The 17,944-nt window shown below is 34.7% G+C and overlaps 3 protein-coding genes across 8 annotated transcripts; 1 reads left to right on the top strand and 2 right to left on the bottom strand.

Moving 5' to 3' along the window:
• The first annotated feature begins 2,324 nt into the window (after nt 1-2,324).
• LOC140885400 (ras-related protein RABA6a-like) lies at nt 2,325-3,978 on the top strand. Its single transcript, XM_073292357.1, has 2 exons — nt 2,325-2,620; nt 3,395-3,978. The coding sequence occupies exons 1-2, from the start codon at nt 2,415-2,417 to the stop codon at nt 3,852-3,854; spliced, it is 666 nt and encodes a 221-aa protein (XP_073148458.1). The 5' UTR covers nt 2,325-2,414; the 3' UTR covers nt 3,855-3,978.
• A 7-nt stretch (nt 3,979-3,985) lies between these two features.
• Nucleotides 3,986-5,222, bottom strand: LOC140885399 (peptidyl-prolyl cis-trans isomerase FKBP17-2, chloroplastic). Its single transcript, XM_073292356.1, has 3 exons — nt 4,839-5,222; nt 4,667-4,711; nt 3,986-4,485 (listed from the first exon to the last, which is right to left on the bottom strand). Exons 1-3 carry the CDS (start codon nt 5,174-5,176, stop codon nt 4,110-4,112), a joined length of 759 nt encoding a protein of 252 aa, XP_073148457.1. The 5' UTR covers nt 5,177-5,222; the 3' UTR covers nt 3,986-4,109.
• A 569-nt stretch (nt 5,223-5,791) lies between these two features.
• Nucleotides 5,792-17,391, bottom strand: LOC140885397 (probable serine/threonine-protein kinase SIS8). Of its 6 annotated transcripts, none has more exons than XM_073292351.1 (14): nt 16,751-17,390; nt 16,341-16,672; nt 15,044-15,484; nt 13,315-13,415; nt 11,708-12,951; nt 11,573-11,613; nt 10,752-10,820; nt 10,207-10,307; nt 9,715-9,793; nt 9,523-9,621; nt 9,380-9,448; nt 8,069-8,118; nt 7,799-7,975; nt 5,792-6,301 (listed from the first exon to the last, which is right to left on the bottom strand). In XM_073292351.1, the coding sequence occupies exons 1-14, from the start codon at nt 16,827-16,829 to the stop codon at nt 6,214-6,216; spliced, it is 2,970 nt and encodes a 989-aa protein (XP_073148452.1). In that variant the 5' UTR covers nt 16,830-17,390; the 3' UTR covers nt 5,792-6,213. The 6 variants fall into 6 exon arrangements, 5 of the variants coding, with proteins under 5 accessions (XP_073148452.1, XP_073148451.1, XP_073148454.1 ...); XM_073292350.1 differs by having other exon boundaries at nt 16,341-16,936; nt 17,083-17,390; XM_073292353.1 differs by lacking the exon at nt 5,792-6,301 and having other exon boundaries at nt 7,836-7,975; nt 8,069-8,114; nt 16,341-17,391.
• Nucleotides 17,392-17,944: the final 553 nt, after the last annotated feature.

Raw genomic sequence — 17,944 nt, 5'->3', positions numbered from 1 at the left:
ATTTGAGGAAAACTTGACATTTTTTTTTTCTGTATGTAATAATTTTTTATTTCTGATATAATGTAATCGTCAAATAGAATAGATGGAAAGATAAGTGAACGATATAATCTCATTTTAATCTATGTATGACTTCGAGATTAAAAAAAAAAACTACGATTTACTTTTCTTTTATTTATTAAAATTTAAGCGGTACTCTCTATTAGTCTATTTCTTTTTATACTTTTATAATCTTCAATTCATCCATTAAATCTCGAGGGGAGGAAAGTTTTTTCACATTTTCTTTTTGTGCAATGTTACATGTACAATCAAATTTGTACATCAATTTGTACAACACAAAAATTTTAATACAAAAATTTCATTTATCAAAATCTCATGATAAATTGAATGTAAAATATCGCGATATCATAGAAAAATCTCACGATATATTTTTTATAAATATCGTTATACACGATATATGTTGTACCTCTAGCATTATTCTTTTTTTTTACGTATTGTCCCGAATGTATTCTCACTTCATTTTCAGATCTTCGATCATCATTCAATCTCATATTAAAAAAAATTTGCATTAATTTCTTAATTATGGTATGATATCACTAGATTAAAAAATGTTTCTTGAAATACAATCAGAGAGGGGCCATTTTGTTAAATGAGCTTGTGTTAATTTTTTTTTATATTTTTTTTATTTCAAATTTGACCTCTCCCAATGCGTTTCATCATATGGGCGTCCCCATATCAGCCCCCTCTCAATTTTTCATACAAAATTTTTATTATTTATTTGTATTATTTATTTAATAAAAGAATATACATATCAATTTTAATTCATATTGGTGTTATATATTAAAAAATAAAATTATTTAGAAACTTATCAAATAATATAATAAATTATTATGTATTGATGACAATATTTAAATTTTTTGCTTGTCTTTTAATGATATAAATTATGCATTCGTGATTTTTTTATAAATTGCATCGTTTATCATAGTTAGATTTTTATTTTTACTTGAATTAAATTTATCTGATCTCTCAATTTTTAAATATGTTTAGCTTGTATCTTTTTATTTTTAAAATAATTAACAGAGATATTGACAAATTGAACTAAATTTAATGTATACAAAATAGAGAAAATAAAGTGGTCACCTAAGCCACCACCTGACGGAGCAACACGTAGCTCCGCTCTTAATTGCATCCCCTAAAAAAAATTTCTAGGTCCGCCCCAGCGTTTCATTAATCTAGAGAGATCTAATTTTGCAAAAAAGAGAAAAATAAAAAATTGACCTCTCCCATTTTTCTAAATCTTCCATCAGAATATATATCATATTTATGCAAAAAAAAATAAAATAAAAATGTATATCATATTTCAAGACGCAACTTAATAATATTTTTGAAATTTTTTAAATGAAAACACGAAATAACCAAAAACTACCTTGATATTTTGATGGGCCACGTCTAATATTTTGTATATGTTATCTAATTATCACGATAATTGGTTCCTAGAAACAGCATTAATAATAAGAAATCTATCTTCTAATCGAAATAATTTTCACGATCCTTCTTAAATTAAAAGCCGATTTATAGATTTTACGTCAAAAAAAAGCCGATTTATAGATTTATTTAAAGACGCCATATATTTATAACAAAAAAATTTTCGAGAAGACTATTCTCCAAATATTTACAATAAAATACTGGTCAAACAATTACATAAAAAAAGGCTCACACATCTTTATTTATTTATTTTATAAAAACACTTTTAAAAAGAAAAAAAGAAAAGAGGATGAAGAACACACGATATCTCAATTCTGTCCTCTATATGCAAAGTTGAGAAATACATACGAAAATGGTGTAGAAAAACGTGTATTACATACATACACAAAATTCATGTGAGACCTAACATATGAAACATGTATGAACCATATCGTTTTATATATAAAAAGTGTTGATGCTACTCCATTGAGATAGTATTTAATGGGGTATCTAACGTTTCATATTTTATGTAGATGAGATGTTCACATGAACATTTTACTTGTATAAAAACACGGACCGTTAGATCTATCCATATGTCAACATCGACACTTCCATATATATTATGAACACAAGTACTTCCATCGTCACCAAAAAACTGAAACAGCTTTAGACAATAATAATAAATAAAAATCAAGAAAATTAAATTGCTTTTGCTTTTGTGTATAAAATTAAATAAAAATTTGACAATATCATTGACCATGCATCATGACACAAACTAGAGACATACATAGCTTTATAAATACTCCATCCACGCATGCTACACAAATAATTGTGGATGCTCATATATAACAAATAAATAAAACTTTGGTTAAATATTCTTGTGTTCATAATATATACACACACACAAGTAGCTAGCTAGCTAGCTTATAATAAATTAAATGAATTGAAAATAAATGGATGAAGATTGTGATTACTTGTTCAAGGCAGTTCTAATCGGAGACTCAGCAGTGGGGAAATCCAATTTGCTCTACAGATTTGCGAAAGATGAATTCTATTTGGACTCGAAGCCAACGATTGGTGTCGAATTTGCTTACAGAAGTATTAAGGTTGGTGATAAGATCGTCAAGGCTCAGATATGGGACACCGCCGGCCAAGAAAGGTACACTTAATTGGCTAATTGTATTAATCAAGTTTTCTTTTCTTTTCTTTTCTTTTTAAAAAAAAAAAAAGAAAAAAAAAGAAAATTCAGCTTTCATCTGGGATATTCTTGATCAAATAGATTAAAGGAAATAGTATATTTGATGTGATCACCACCAGTTATAAATAATGGTTGGGGGATCAAGAAAAATGGAATATTAATTAAATTTGCTTATTTTTGGTACGTAAAGAAATATTTTGGGAAAATTGGATGCATTGCTTCGTATTCTTGTTCCATTTTGGTTATTCATGTTATTAAATTTAAGTTTTAGTTTGCTATATTTGTTTTTTGTTTTTTGGAATTTTAGTCATTTTTTTTAATTAACGCAGATATGGTGTGAATTTGCAGCGTTACGTCACTGTTTTCAATTAAAAAGATATAAAATTCTCAAAAATTGAAAAACACAAAATTAAAATTGATAATATAAATGACCAAAATGGTAAAACGGTAAATAAAATTGATTTTTCAATTTTAACATATTTCGGTTTTGAGAATTTGGAAATGCCACTTTCATTAATGAATTCAACTGCAGTACATGGTTACCATGCATAACTGATACATGTAAATATGTAATATCAAAAATACCTTTGAAAATTTTTCAAGTTTGTAATTATATTTCTATTTTTAGACATACAAATATGTAATATTGAGTTGATTAATTATCATCAAAATAGTGTATCAATCATCCATGATATGCATCCCAATTAATGTCTGAATATATATATTTTCCCATAGATTTAGGGCGATCACTAGCTCTTACTACCGAGGAGCCCTTGGTGCCTTACTAGTCTACGACATAACAAGAAAATCCACGTTCGAAAGCTTGAAGAAATGGTTGAAAGAGTTGAGAGAATTCGGCGGCCCGGAGATGGTGGTGGTGCTGGTGGGCAACAAATCCGACCTACTCCATTCGAGAGAGGTGAATCTAGAAGACGGGCGGAGTTTGGCCAAGCTCGAGCATGTTTCCTTCATGGAAACATCTGCTAAAGAGAATCTGAATGTCGAAGAGGCATTCCTCCACATGATCCATAGGATATACGAAATCACAAGTACTCACAAAAGCCTTGAGCCCAAGATCACAACTAGTTGTGAATCCACAGATTTGAAAAGTACACTCCAAGGGAACAAGGAGATTATATGCATTCATGATGAGGTATCCGCCACCAGACAACCTAGTTCTTGTTGTTTGCATTGAGACAAATGCTCTAACTCATGAATTTGTTTCATTTCAAGACATGCATATATATATATATGTATGCCCTTTTCTTGTTCTTTTTACCAGAATTTCAACAATGCATAGAAATTTCTACAAGATTTGTTTGATCATATCAGAATGACTTGATTTCATTGAAAACTCGAGCTAATCAAAAGCGTACAATTGATAACTTGTGAGATGGAGTTTGTGAGAACATGAAATGACAATGCTGATGATAATCAGTAGAATCAATGCTCATGATGGAGCAATGGAGACTTTTTCAAGCTCTATTACATATTCAAGGGTAGCGAAAGGGGGGATCTTCATGGCTTCTCCGAATTCTGCCCCTTCTTCGCCGAATCCTAAGCTTGGCGGGATGACGACTCTCCTCTTCCCACCTGCATTCATGCTTCTCACTACATATTCTATTCCTTCACATATTCCTTTACTATAAGGCCTTGATCCCATCACAAGTGCCAAAGGTCCCTTCTTTCTCTTGTTGTCTTTGATGTCATCTCCAAATGTATCCAGAAACACTTGTCCTGTGCTCTGTTCGATCCCCTTCACATTCATCACCACCAAATCTCCCTGTCTAGGACGCGAACCGCCCCCGACTTTTATGTCGTAATACCTTGTAACATCCATAGATTAGATAATTGTGATGGCAACCCAACTGAAAAATAATTCGAATCTTATGACCAAAAAAGATGTAATCATGTGCTCTACTCCCTTGATCATCCATTGAATCATTGTATAATACAGTAATTTATTCACTTGCAATGTTGGATGATAACAGTCAACAGATAACTTACTTTATGCCATTGGGCAAAACCACCTCTACTTCCTTGTCGACTTCTCTGTGAAGAAAGTAAATGAAACTTGTCATCATATATAGAGAACATGATCAAGAATCAAACATGTAAATATATATACAGACATAGATAAGCATGCAGGCAGGCATATAGGATAAATTAATACATATACCTTGTGTTGAGTTGTTGTTGTGAAACTTCGAATCGAGTTTTGATTTGCTCAGAAACAACACCAACTGCGAGAAAGCCAGCCCATGCAAGGCCGGCTCCAATGCCAAACCTCCTGGTCAAGGTGGAAGCAATCCAATCAGTTGACTCTGCAGTACTGCTTCTTGTGGCAGCTGCAGGTTTTGGAGACACCACAGCCGCCGGCGGTGGCGGGGATGCCGTTTGCGGCTGCGAAGATGGTGTGTTGGGTGGCTGTGGTGTTGGGGTTTGTGAAGATGAGAAGTAGATGTTCGTAGTCTTGGGGTGAGACACAAAGGGAGGGGATGCAAAGAAGGATGCCATCGATTCTTGCTTTGTTTCAACTATTTTTTATTTTTTATTTTTTTTCTAGTTTTCCTTTTTTTAAAAAAAGTGAGAGATTAATGTTTAGAGTATCTTATCCAAAATGCATGGCCATATCTTATCCTTGTAGTTTACAAGGGGTCCTAATGTATTTTGGAGGAAAAAAAAGACTTCTCAAGAGTAGAAAATGAATAGCTACTTCACATTTTCGTCGCTAGATGATGATAGGATTTTTTATTTGAGAATGTAAAGTATAGACTATATTTTTAAAATTTTCTCATTCAAAAATAAATAAATTTCCTGCCATACATTTAATCTTTTGTTGGTTGATTCTATGAGGTAGTAAATGGTAATGCCAAGTTTTACTTACATTTGACATGTCTTTTGAGAAGGCATCCTCTCTTATTTAGACCTTAAAAATGATTGTGGTAAACCTACTTGTATATAATATTGGGAAGTGGTAAACAAATTTCTAAAATAACGAGAAAAAAGAGGATTGTCTTAAGTCTATATATAGAATTTCGGGAACTTTATCCCCCGACAACTAACACAAACATCTCAAACTTTATGATATAGTATAGTATAGTATAGATATGACCATAGTAATATGCCAACTGAAGCAACAAAATACAACTTCATTCCTTTTTGGCTCCTACTGTAGTTCTTACCGTGAAGGGATCATACAAGAGAATCAACCTCAAATGCATCATTTTTCATATGAACACAAACATACAACCAACTGCACAATTTTGTGGAAGGTGGCATGACAAGGCCAAGAATACAAAAGGGATCTTAAAAAGGGGCAAAAAAAATTAGAGCGGAATAAAACAAGATCAAATGTGTAGTTTGTTTGTCAATATTTTCCTCTCTTTTTGCCATTTTTCCGTTAACTCTTTCAACACCAATCTCATCAAAAGCAATTCGCCAAACGCCTTAATAGTGAGGTTTTTGGTCAAGTTTCGTCACTTGGTGCTTCGATTCTAGCTCTTTACGACAAAAAAGATTGATCCTCAAAATGTCGATAAGATTGAGCGTTTTCAGGTCCCCTGCTTGCTGGTAATAGGCTTCTGAAGAGGCTTAAGTAAAGCCATGATTTCGGTAAACGATGGCCTTAGCTTCGGATCTCTACAAATTTTAAGAAAAGGGATAGTTAGTTTCACTTAATAAACAATTCCAATAGTCCCAAGAATTTTAATGCAAAATTGTGATTTCGCTGCTTTAGACAATGAAAGATCCTTTGCTATGATGACTCCTCACATCAAGGTTCTATAGATGGCAATGCAATTTCAAGCAAGAACTAGTTCCAACACAGCAAGTAAACAAGGCAAAATACATATAACACAAGCAATTTAAACAAAGATTAAAATATTAACAAATTAAAATCTTCCGAGTCTGGACAAATCATCTTTCCAAAGTAGAATTACATAATCGTTGAAGCTCATACGCCTCAAGTGCAGATTATTACTTCATATTTTTCAGTTGCTCTACAAGCTTTATTCTATTGGCTAGAACGTGCTTAAAAGGCTGACGAAGATCCATACTGCTCGGTCATAAATAAGGCCACTCTACATGACATGTCTATGCTAACATGATGTATTTCTCATATAGTAGTCGATATCCCACCACAATCAGGTGGTATAATAGTCCGTATGGTAATCACTCTTCCACACCACCAACTTATGTTGCGTGATGCATATCTTAGATCGTAAAGTCACTTGAGATTATATATAAGCTAGTGATAATCAAAATTGAAGTTATGAAGACGCAAAGCAAGTCAAAACTGCTCCAAGTTTCTTTTTTAAAAAGATATACACTTTAGCAGAAAACTTGACAACGGGTTTAACATTAAGCTTAAGACACAGAAACTTTATTCCAATCCTTCTTCTCGGCATAGTGATGGTAATCTTTAAAGCTTCTCTATTTTCTTCAGAACCTTTACGACTCTAATACCATATGAAAAATAGGAGAATTTGGTGGAAGCACATGTTATTGGTGTTTTGTTGATATGGAAATGGCAAATACACGAGCTATTTTGTAGACTAAAATAACTAGATCTACAGTTAATCAAATGAATCTAACATGCTAATATAACTGAGAAAAATCCTAGTTACATCTAACAAATCACAATAATTTATTTTTTTATATTAGATAATATAGTCTTCAACAATTCATCATGACCAGTTTCCCCTTCAAGTTTCTTAATCATGCAGAACTCCACAGAATTGTTCAGTAGAATCGTGTTTCAAAATTATCAACTTTCTATATGCCATTATATTTCACTTTAAGGCAACAGAGCGAGCGCAGTCGCAGTTGTAATGAAACTGTTCAGTGTTTTGTGTTTTAAAATCTCAATAGCCAATAGAGGTTCATCAAAGAAAGTCTGTTAGAGGCTGAGATATAGTAAAAATACCTTTCCAAACAAGGTAATATCTAATGAGAGGGTGGGCATCCTTATTAAAAAAGAACAGCTTGGGTCACAGGTAGGTCCATGCTTAGTCAACTATTGCAATCAGAGTAGTAAGACTCTCGAGAATCTCTTTAAGGCAGGTAATATAAAGCAATCAAGACCAATACAGTAACAATGAAATGGAAGAGAAGCAAATTGAAAGAAAAATCACTCACGTTTGCCAGCATTTCCTGATTATATCGGCTACAACTGGATCCATGTTATCTGGTATTTCAAGACGTCGATGCTGAAAGCCAACAGCACCAACAACTTGCATTGGGTTCATTCCTCCCCAAGGTTGCTGCAAAGTGAAAAGCTCCCATAATATGACACCAAAACTATAAACATCGCATCTGCACCGAGTCAATCAACCGTCAAATCAAATCGAGATTTATTTGATGATGTATTAGTTTTATGACCACGTGACTAACTAAGAGCAGACATACTTCTCATTTGATGGTTCATTTCTTAGAATTTCTGGTGCCATCCATTCTGCCTGAAGAAAGAGGATCACCAGAAGATCATCAGAGCTGTTGCTCACAGTTGCATTTATAGAAACCACCACTAGCAATCAGAAGTTGTGAGATGAATTTCAACTTCCAAGAGCTGAATCGAGAAACAGGTAACAGAGCAAAGGCATTTGTGAAAGCAGCAAAAATGTACAAGAAAGTTGCCTTGTAAACCCTAAATTGATTTAATAATGAAGCAACACCATGACAGCAAGTTTTTCGTATTGAGCCAAAAATAAAAATATTTTCCACTCGAAAAGCCATTCATTGACAAAATTTCAGTTTTTCTTCTCATTAATACAGTAAGCATAATATCGTGAGGAAAAAGGAAGTTCGAAGTCTAACAGTGAATCTGCTCCAAATAACAAAAAAGTTAAGAGGATCTCAAGCAGCAGGGAAAAACATGAACTAAGAATATGTTAACAGATAAGGAAAATAAGAGAATACAAATATTCAAATGATTTCACACAGGTTTAGTTTCACAAATAAAAAGTCAAGTAGCCAAATTGATATTATACTCAGAGTCGGAGAACAGGTATGAAAAATGCAAGATGTCAGCTAGCTTTTATTTCTAAGAGAAACACAAACCTCATAAAACTCAAGATCTTTTGGAGGTGTAGGGTGCAACAATTAATGAGCGTGCGTATACTATCCTATCCCTACAACTGATATTGGTAAATTAATTTTGAATGTATTCTTGAACAAAGTTCCCAGTAAACCATTTTTTTCCCAGGGCAAAACTTGCCATCAAAGATCTCCAAAGGCCTTATGGGACCAACATCGATGAATTACTTCCACAAAATGGTGGATAATCACTGAGGGACAGCAAAAATTATCCATTTGAATGATTGGATCATCATGCTGTCGCATGAACGCAATGGTGTCAGCCAAACAACACAGAAAACCAAGATGGCAATGAAAAGAACATTATGATGCAAGAAGATATGTTTAGCAACAGCGGTAGCTTCTACAAAATGGTTGATATTCACAAAAATAACCATTTACATGTTTGGATATGCATTGTCAATTAATGAGTGGAAAAATATATGAAGCACCGCAGCGTGTCAGATCATTGAGAAGATGAAAAGTTTACGTCAGCATTAAACAGCTCATCAACATAGAGCAGCAAGAATCCCTCCAGAACAAACAACTTGAGTCTTATTAGGGGACAAAAAAAAGAAGTCAAGATTTCATCAACTGCTGAATCAGACTAAGAATTAAAGTATCAAAACATGAAATCCAACTTACCGTCCCAGCCGTGGACCTTGAAGAAAGATACGTGTTGTGCTTCATTCTTGATAGTCCAAAATCACATACCTTGAGGAAAAAAATGCATTATGGACGTGATTGAAAAATATTAATTCATCATTTCTCAGTTATTAGAATGTTACCTTGACAACCCAGTTCTTATCAACAAGAAGGTTTGGTGACTTTAAATCACGGTGAACTATCAACGGGGTGCAAGTATGCAGATAATTTAATCCTCGTGCCTGTATGTATTAGATTAATTACTTTTGCATTAGTAAATGCATACCACCGAGCACAAGTTAACAGATGACATAAAGATCAAAACAGAAGCACACCGTATCAAGGGCCATTCGTAACCGTCTTCTTTCATCTAGCTGATTGTTAGGACGATGAATTAATCTGTACAAACTACCTCTAGAAACAGAAAGCTGCTTCAATATAAGCTCAAAATGCAACATGTTGAAACTTGTTTACTCAAAACAACAATTTTACATGTATCTGACAAGCATGCATGCACACATATAGTTGTGTGTGTTCGTATATCTTATCCAACCATATTGTTCTCTTGGTATAATAAGATTCATGATTTGCCGTGGTTATAAGAAATTCCTTTTCCATTTTAAATTTCAAGGCCCAGAGTTCGAAAATATTGATGAGCACATCTCAGTATGTAACTTAGAAAGGGCATAGGGACAGATCAATATTATAATATTTATCAAAAATTTCAGAGAGAAAGTTGAATGTCAATATATATAATACTTATCACAAGCCAATAAACATTAACAGCCTATATGGATCACAGAAGTCAGGAAAGGATTTTGGCATACCTAGGAAGAAATTCAGTAACAATTGAAAGATTTGGTGGGCGAGTAACAGCTCCCATGAAGAGAACAACATTTGGATGTCTCAGTCTTTTCATTAATAGGACCTTGCAAAATCACACAAATAGTCCAAGTGAGCAGATAATAACATGCGAAATGATTTGTCAAATTTTACAAAATGGTAACTAGACTTGGGAATTTCTGAAAGTGCTGAACTAAAATAAAGGGCAAGTATCCTAAAGAAAATACTGTGGAAGTGCCAACAAGTTTACAGTTGACCACCAAAACATTATCCATAACATTAACCAAAGTAATTTTTATAGGCCTCTTTAGACCAATTTTGTACCATTAAAAAGAGAAGAAACTATTAATGTTTCGATAAAACTCGCTTAAGACTTATAATTCTGGTTAAACAGTACATTCTACACAGTTACACCAAAGTCCAGAAATAAAAGTGAAAGTGTGGAAGGATCTACACCAGCTCAATGGTATATCTGGCCCAGAATGCCAACATGAGTGAAATACCAAGCAAGAAAACTGAGTAGCTGTACCTCACTTTTAAATTCCTCTAGAGATTCGCCAATTTTATCTTGGTCAAGAAACCTTTTGACAGCAACTTCCTAAAAGTTGGAATCGAGGTATAATTATTCTTCATCCAATCACAAGCTGAAGAAAATATAGACTTATAAAGACACAACCACAGCCACAAATACATAAACAACAACCGCATATGTTATAATACTTCGAGTGTTTGAGAGGGATGATCTTGTAACGCTACTTAGACCCGAAAAATGAAAAACAAATTTGCGGACGTCACACACCATGAAGGTTCTAGTTATTTTACAGATATAAAAAATAAAGGTTCAGTCTGTGTGAACAACAAACATAAATATTGACTGCAAAATCAATGAACATTAGCACGGTAAGTATATCAAATTCCTATTCATATTTTTCCCTATTGATGCAGAATATGGAGGAAACAAGCAAAATTTACCGATTCCAATCATGAATGCTTCATTGTGGAACAACGATGACTAAAAATTCCTAAAAACAAGTGTGAGGAAACCAACTCATGTAGCATGGTAAGTAAATCACCTAATAACTGCCAAGGGTTGCTAAAAAAGAGGGAAAAAATCTTCTTGAGACTGGCCAAATCTTTTTTTTAACTACCGGAATTTAGGGTTTGAAATATTTGGTTGAATTGAAAACAAGCATTAAGACATTTCTCGTAAGAACTTCAATTTGCAAAAACATGAAAAAGTCAAGAAGTTTGTAGTGGTATATATTCCCCGGCAGTTAAAGTAAGAAATACAATTTATGCACGTGGTTTTCATGCTTTTACATAATTTTCTTTTGATTTTAAGAAACTCACAGTTCCATGCCAGTCTCCGCGATATACCTCACCATAAGATCCTGCAATAAAGAAAGCAAATTCTAGAGTTATTGCTCAAAGTAATAACCATTTTGGCAGAAAATTCATCATTTCTGAGTGTAATAAGATTAATACCAAGCCCGATACGCTCACCCAAGGTGATATCCTCCCATGGAATTTCACAATCAGCCACATCATCAAATGTCGTATCAGATTTAAAACTTTCATTACCCACTGACCTATCTGATATTCTTTCACCCTCTGAAGTTAACCGAAGACCCTCATGCTCTTGTTTACCACTTCCTTCTTCAGAAGCAGTGGCATTTGCATCCCCTTCACTTCTTATACACTCAACTGACTTAAAAATGGAAACAGGGCTATCTGGTGAATGAATGCCCATTTCCAAGATGTCATACTGCTTACTAACAGCTGCAGTTGTTGCTACCACAGCTGCAGCTGTGACTGTAGCTGCAGTCGCAGCAGGAAGTTGAAGCTTTGGATCATTGTTTGCGTTTGCCACAGCAACGACCATGGACGACGCAACTGCAGCAGCGGCAGCTGCTGCTGCTGCAGCAACAGGGACATTGTTTTTGTACTTTGAAATGTCTACTTCATATTCTGATGAAGCACGATGTCCAAATACTTCTTTCATATTTGACTGATGCTCCATAGATTTATCCAAAGTGCCTCTAGAACGAAAACCATGATGAGGCAGTGGGGGAAGGAAAGCAGGATCAAGGATATTATAACCCTTGGTTCTATGTTTTTCACTACTTACCTTTTTTTCCTTTTCTTGTGCCACATGTTCGATATCCACTGGTGGAAAATCTAATTTCTCTGGGTACATTTGAGTGAACAAGTTTCGAGGTGCAACAACACCACTTTCAAGGAGCACATCATGGAGCTTCTGAGCTAGCGTCGGATTATCTTTGGCAGCATCAACCATTAACTGTGAAACATCATTCACTTTCATTCGTCGGGCAGCTGGTGAGCTAATTCCTTCGGTCCAAGAAGGAGATCTTGCATGAGGAAAAGGATGATTAACCCTGCTACGGACCTCCTGTCCTGTCTCCACTGCAAATGAATTTTTTGACCTGTCAGCACCACCATGTTTCCCTTCCCGACCTTTCATTTGCTTTCCTTTGACATCCAAGGATAAAATATCACTTCCTTCCGTAGACTTTTGCTCCGTGAAATCATTCTCTCCAAAATTGGATATCTCATGCATTGCTGAAAATTCTGGTTGATCTTCTAATGAACTAGTTATCTCACCACTGGATGATGCCACATGAAAAGTGTCTTTACGGTCCATGTGGGCCCCTAAGGCATCAGATGGAATGAGAGTACCAGGGTCCGCCATTAAATCAACAATATATTCCCTAAACCATATCAACTTTTTCATTAGAAAGAGAGATGCAGGAAAAGTGACTGAACTGAAACAGCACAAGGCTAGAAGCAAGGAATTGTTCTAAGCTATTCTCGACAGAGTAGCAAAATCAAATATCATCAAAACAAATCTCATAGGCTAATGGATAATTAAATTTAGTTCATCAAAACAGACCATTTTATCGAATGTGGTGGGAAATTGGGGCCAAAGGATGCATCATCTGCAGAAATTATGATTATAGTGCTAAACTCAAATTCTCGAAAGAAAAATGATCAGAGAGGAGAAGAAAAAACATTATACACCAACATTTCAGTTAAAAATGGGCACCAGTGGAAATATATCAAATGGTACTTGCCTTCCATCAATTTTGACGATGTTCATTGCTACCTCATCGGAACCGGTAAATTCTTGTCCTTTCACCAAGCAACAGGGAATGTCCAAACTATCGGCCAGAATCTATACGAGAAATCAAATAGATTTTAAATTGAAAGAACAATTCAGAACAATAAGCAATCACAAAATGACGCTGAACATGAGAACAGATTTTTAGCATAAAATGCAAGGTTAGCTAATGGAAACTAAAATAGACACACAAAAAAGTTAGTTCATCCCAAGAATGTAACACCTAAAGCAGGCATTTAGCCATTTAGCAGCTCATCGATATAAGTTGGCTTATGAAACAAAGGGGATGAAGAAATTATACCATTAAGTTCTGCATACAGTAAAAAATGAGAATAACGAAAGACAATATCCATTAAATTGCTTCAGAAGAAGGAGAGTGAGAACAAATAGAAGGTGAAGAAATCAAACTTAACTATCTAGGTGAGGGATAAAGAAAAGGTGAGATCTAAGTTTTTCAAACGAATAAAGTTATCACAAAAGAATAAGCCAATTTTCAGTTTCACGTCTCATGATTCTATTGGTATATGCTCAAATGAAGCTGACAGACAAAACCTCTCTATAATGCATTCTCTCTGATCAACAGGTAAAGGAAACGAGAAAATAGTAATAGAAGCAAGACGTTCAGGATCCGGAGATGCTCAGGGTTAAAAAAAACATTTAAACTTCTGAAAGCTGCTGACATGTCAAAGACTATTATTAACGCAGGATTTCTGAAGCAGGGTAAATTAAAGGGAAGTCGATTTAGGATACGAAAATTCTGACCTAAGATGCAGGAAGTTGGTAGTTTCAGAATAATTTTACATAAACATAACGTGAGAAACCACAGATGCAAAAATGCAGAGATCCTGGCAGAGTTTTAACCCATCATTGAATTCTATTTTGGCTTCCAAAAAAATTAAAAATCATTGAAGGCTGCATATACCGTACTACACTTGTAACTTTAACCTGGACAATGAAAAAATTATATTTCTCCCTGAGAGGCTGAACTTCTACTTTAGCTCTGATCAAAAATTTTTAGGTAATAAATATGCTGAATACTTAAAGCACTGCTGTTAATTTGTGATAATAAAACAATGATTGAAACAATAAAAAATACAGCTTGGAATGATCCAGTATATCATATGCATGAGCCTCAAGAGATGCATTCTTTCCTTAGCTAATTGTTCATCGTTCATCTACATACATGCAAGTGGCTAGCAATGTATGTTGACCTCTCAATGATTTTTAAGAGTTGAGGAATCTGAATTCAATACTAAAGCTAATCACAGAAGCTTGACATGGAAGTAACTTGCATAAAACATTTCCCATCCCATTCCTGTCCCCAGCAAACAGAAAAAACTTATGATGGTTACCAGACAATACAAGCTATAAAAAAAGAAGATTTTTTTTTCAAGTACACCATTTGGCCGAAAAAGAAAAGTGAGTATCAAGATATATGAATTAGCGACTCTCTTGTAAGAGTGCACGGATTGATAAATACATCCTCGCACCTTTTGTGACCGCATTTCATGCTGCTTGACTTTAAATAGGATTTTTTTAAGTTAAGCATTTCACGCTGCTTTATTTGGAATTTATCACATGTAGCAGCCTAGAACTAGCCCATTAAAGTCTGCGACTATGGGTTGGAAAAATGAATTACGTTGTGTTTAGTGAACAATCTTCTCTATGCAGGAGTTCAGTACCTTGAAAAGCAATGCCCGATGACGAGCCAGTCCAATTGTTAGAGAACCGAGAGGTAAAACCATGCTCCCATGGTTCGCTTTCAAACTATAACTATGATTTCTCCATGCAGTCAGCATCTTGTCAGGATCGCTAACTGGGCCTCCCATATGATCAGAAACTGAAGTAGCGAGATTCTGCACCACACTGAGGGTAGTAACAAAATTTACAGAATCAGGCTTTAATTTAAAAGCCATGTCCAGTGCTTGCTGCTCAAAACTCAACAACTTGGTGTCAGCCGCTCTATTGACAAGAATAGCTTCCCAATGTATATCATCGGACACTGGCGTTCCTTGTAGATCAATGAGGGAAGGTATATTTGATGAAGTGGATCCAACCAAAATGCCATGTAGATCAAAGAAACCATCCGGAATCTTGTCATCATAGTTAAGAGCATTGTAATTCTGTGAATCATGTTAAATCTAGAATATAAGATAGATTAGAAAGGAAATAAAGAGTATCATGCATATGAAATAATAATTGCATTCTCATAGGCCAAAAACAAAAACAAAATACAGAAGAATGAGGTCAGCTGACTTTCATCCCAACAAACCATGGATTTATTGGCTGATATAGTTGACAGATTTGATTTCCAACAACCCCCTCAGACTGAAACATCATATGCAAGCTTGGGTAAAGATAATGAGACTGAGTGATAATTTTTGGATTCAATTACTAAGTTAGACATTCATGTTTTACTGCAACTTTCCCACAGCATCAAATGGATGTGCTTGTTTCACACGCTTCTAGATACTCCACTACACTATTCTTTGCCCAAAAAATAATAACTGGCGACAATTTAAGCCATAATAGGCTTGAGAAGATGGCCAACACTCCAGCGAAGAAAAGGACACCCTCCACCATGAAATGATGGTTTATGGTCTTTGTTTCATTTGATGATCAAACTTCAACACAACTGGTCAATGATTTATTCGATTGTTTTCAATTGGCAAGGTGACTCGGGGTTCACGATCAACAACAGTATAAAGCCACTCGAATTTTTGCACAAAATTTATTGAAATTCATACGTCATCATCAGAAGTTTTAATGCAATTAGCTTTTGATTTAAAGCAGAACTGGGAAATTGAAATGTAAATTTTTAAATCAACTTCGAAATCAAGCAAGATGCACCTACCCATGTGCTGAGTTATTTATTTATTCGATGATCCTACTATGCAATTTGACAAAATACCAATGACCAAGTAATAATAAACCAAATGAACAAAAACCATTGAAAAAACATCAAATTAAAACCACTACCCAATAACGGTAAGCGGCAACTTCAGCAGGTGTATTTTCAGGAGGACAAGAACCCAAACTAATCTGCTTTACAGCTTCAATTTGAACGGCCTCAGGGTCCTCCCTTGCACTCAATTCCAAAGCCAACTGAATCTGATGCTCCTCCTCTACATCGGGATCCCTTGAGTTGCCAAACTCGGAATCATGCCTCACTGCATCTAAAACAGCATCCAAGCTACTACTATCCACGGAATCAAAAGTTTCTACCCTTCTTTCAACTCTTGGAACATTGGAAGGGGATGGAGGACTGGAATTACGCCTATGTGTAACGGAATTCAACCATCCTGAAATTGCTGAAAGGGGTTTGTTCTCAGACGACTTAGAGCGTGAAAGCCTTTCAGCTGGTGAAACATCAAACAACCTATTATTACCCTTTGATGATGAAGAAGAACCCTCTGAATCTTCAGAATGATTGGATCCTATGTGAAGTCTCTTCAGAAAATTTTTCATATCTTTTCAATAAGCCACAGTGGTCAATGCTAAAGATTAAAGCATCTAACCATAATCCTCTCCATTGTCTCACTCCAATCATGAATCACTATCATCAATGAACAGCTCTGAACAAAAACAAATGCAAACAATAAAACACCTCGAGTCAATATCCGAGGTTCCAAAAACAACCCATAAATTCCAATAAAACAAAGAACCCACTCAAATTGAGTTCTTTATAACAAAACCCAGAAAACCAACTTCAAGAAAACACCCTTTCGAGATGCCCTTCTCACAGTAGAGTGAAACCCAACTAAATCAACAAGAAGCACCACAGTTCCTCCAACCTCACAAACAAATGAATCACATAAGAGCGTTAAATTGACTGCGAAGGCATAAAGACAACTCCTTTTCGGTGGTCGAGCTTTTGTTCAGATTGAACTCATCAGCCACAGGTGCGGGCAAACAACCAGAGAGTCAAAGGGAGACGGTTCTTACAAGTAATGGTGTTAATATAGAGGAACAAGAAAAGTGGGAAAGAAAGAAACTTGTAGTCTCATTGGTTGGTTTTGCAAAAAGAGCAAGACAACTAGACATCGAACCCAACCAAGTGGGATTATAAAACGCGCCGTTTGATAAATCACCAAACAAATTATTAATATTAATTCTTTCTACTCACAATTTTATCTAATGACGCATTGTTAATATTGAGTAATCCAACATACACGTGTATAACATAATGTAATATATTGATATTTATACATATATATATATATATTATTTGCACCAATCACTCCTGTGAAATATTGAAAATGCACATTTATCTCCTGTGAAATTTTAATTTTAATAGGCATCTTCAATCCTGACCTTTTAAAAAATTAGCACACTCGCCCCTTCAGATGAGTGATTATTGTGCACGCGCCCCTCATGCGACTGGACAAATATTTTGATATTTTTTTTGCAAATACCCCTGTGAAATATTAAAAATACATATTTTACCCCTGTGAAAATAATTTTTAAATATATTCAACTCAAAATACACAAGTTTTAATAAAATTCAATTATAAATATTTAGCAAACATTTTTTTGTTTTATTAATTTTTATTTTTATTTTAAATATATTATCATTAATTAAT

This window comes from Henckelia pumila, chromosome 2 (genome assembly GCF_033568475.1).
Source record: "Henckelia pumila isolate YLH828 chromosome 2, ASM3356847v2, whole genome shotgun sequence".
Taxonomy (NCBI): Eukaryota; Viridiplantae; Streptophyta; class Magnoliopsida; order Lamiales; family Gesneriaceae; genus Henckelia; species Henckelia pumila.
The sequence above is the reverse complement of the archived record's forward strand: the minus strand, read 5'-3'. Positions and strand labels throughout refer to the sequence as shown.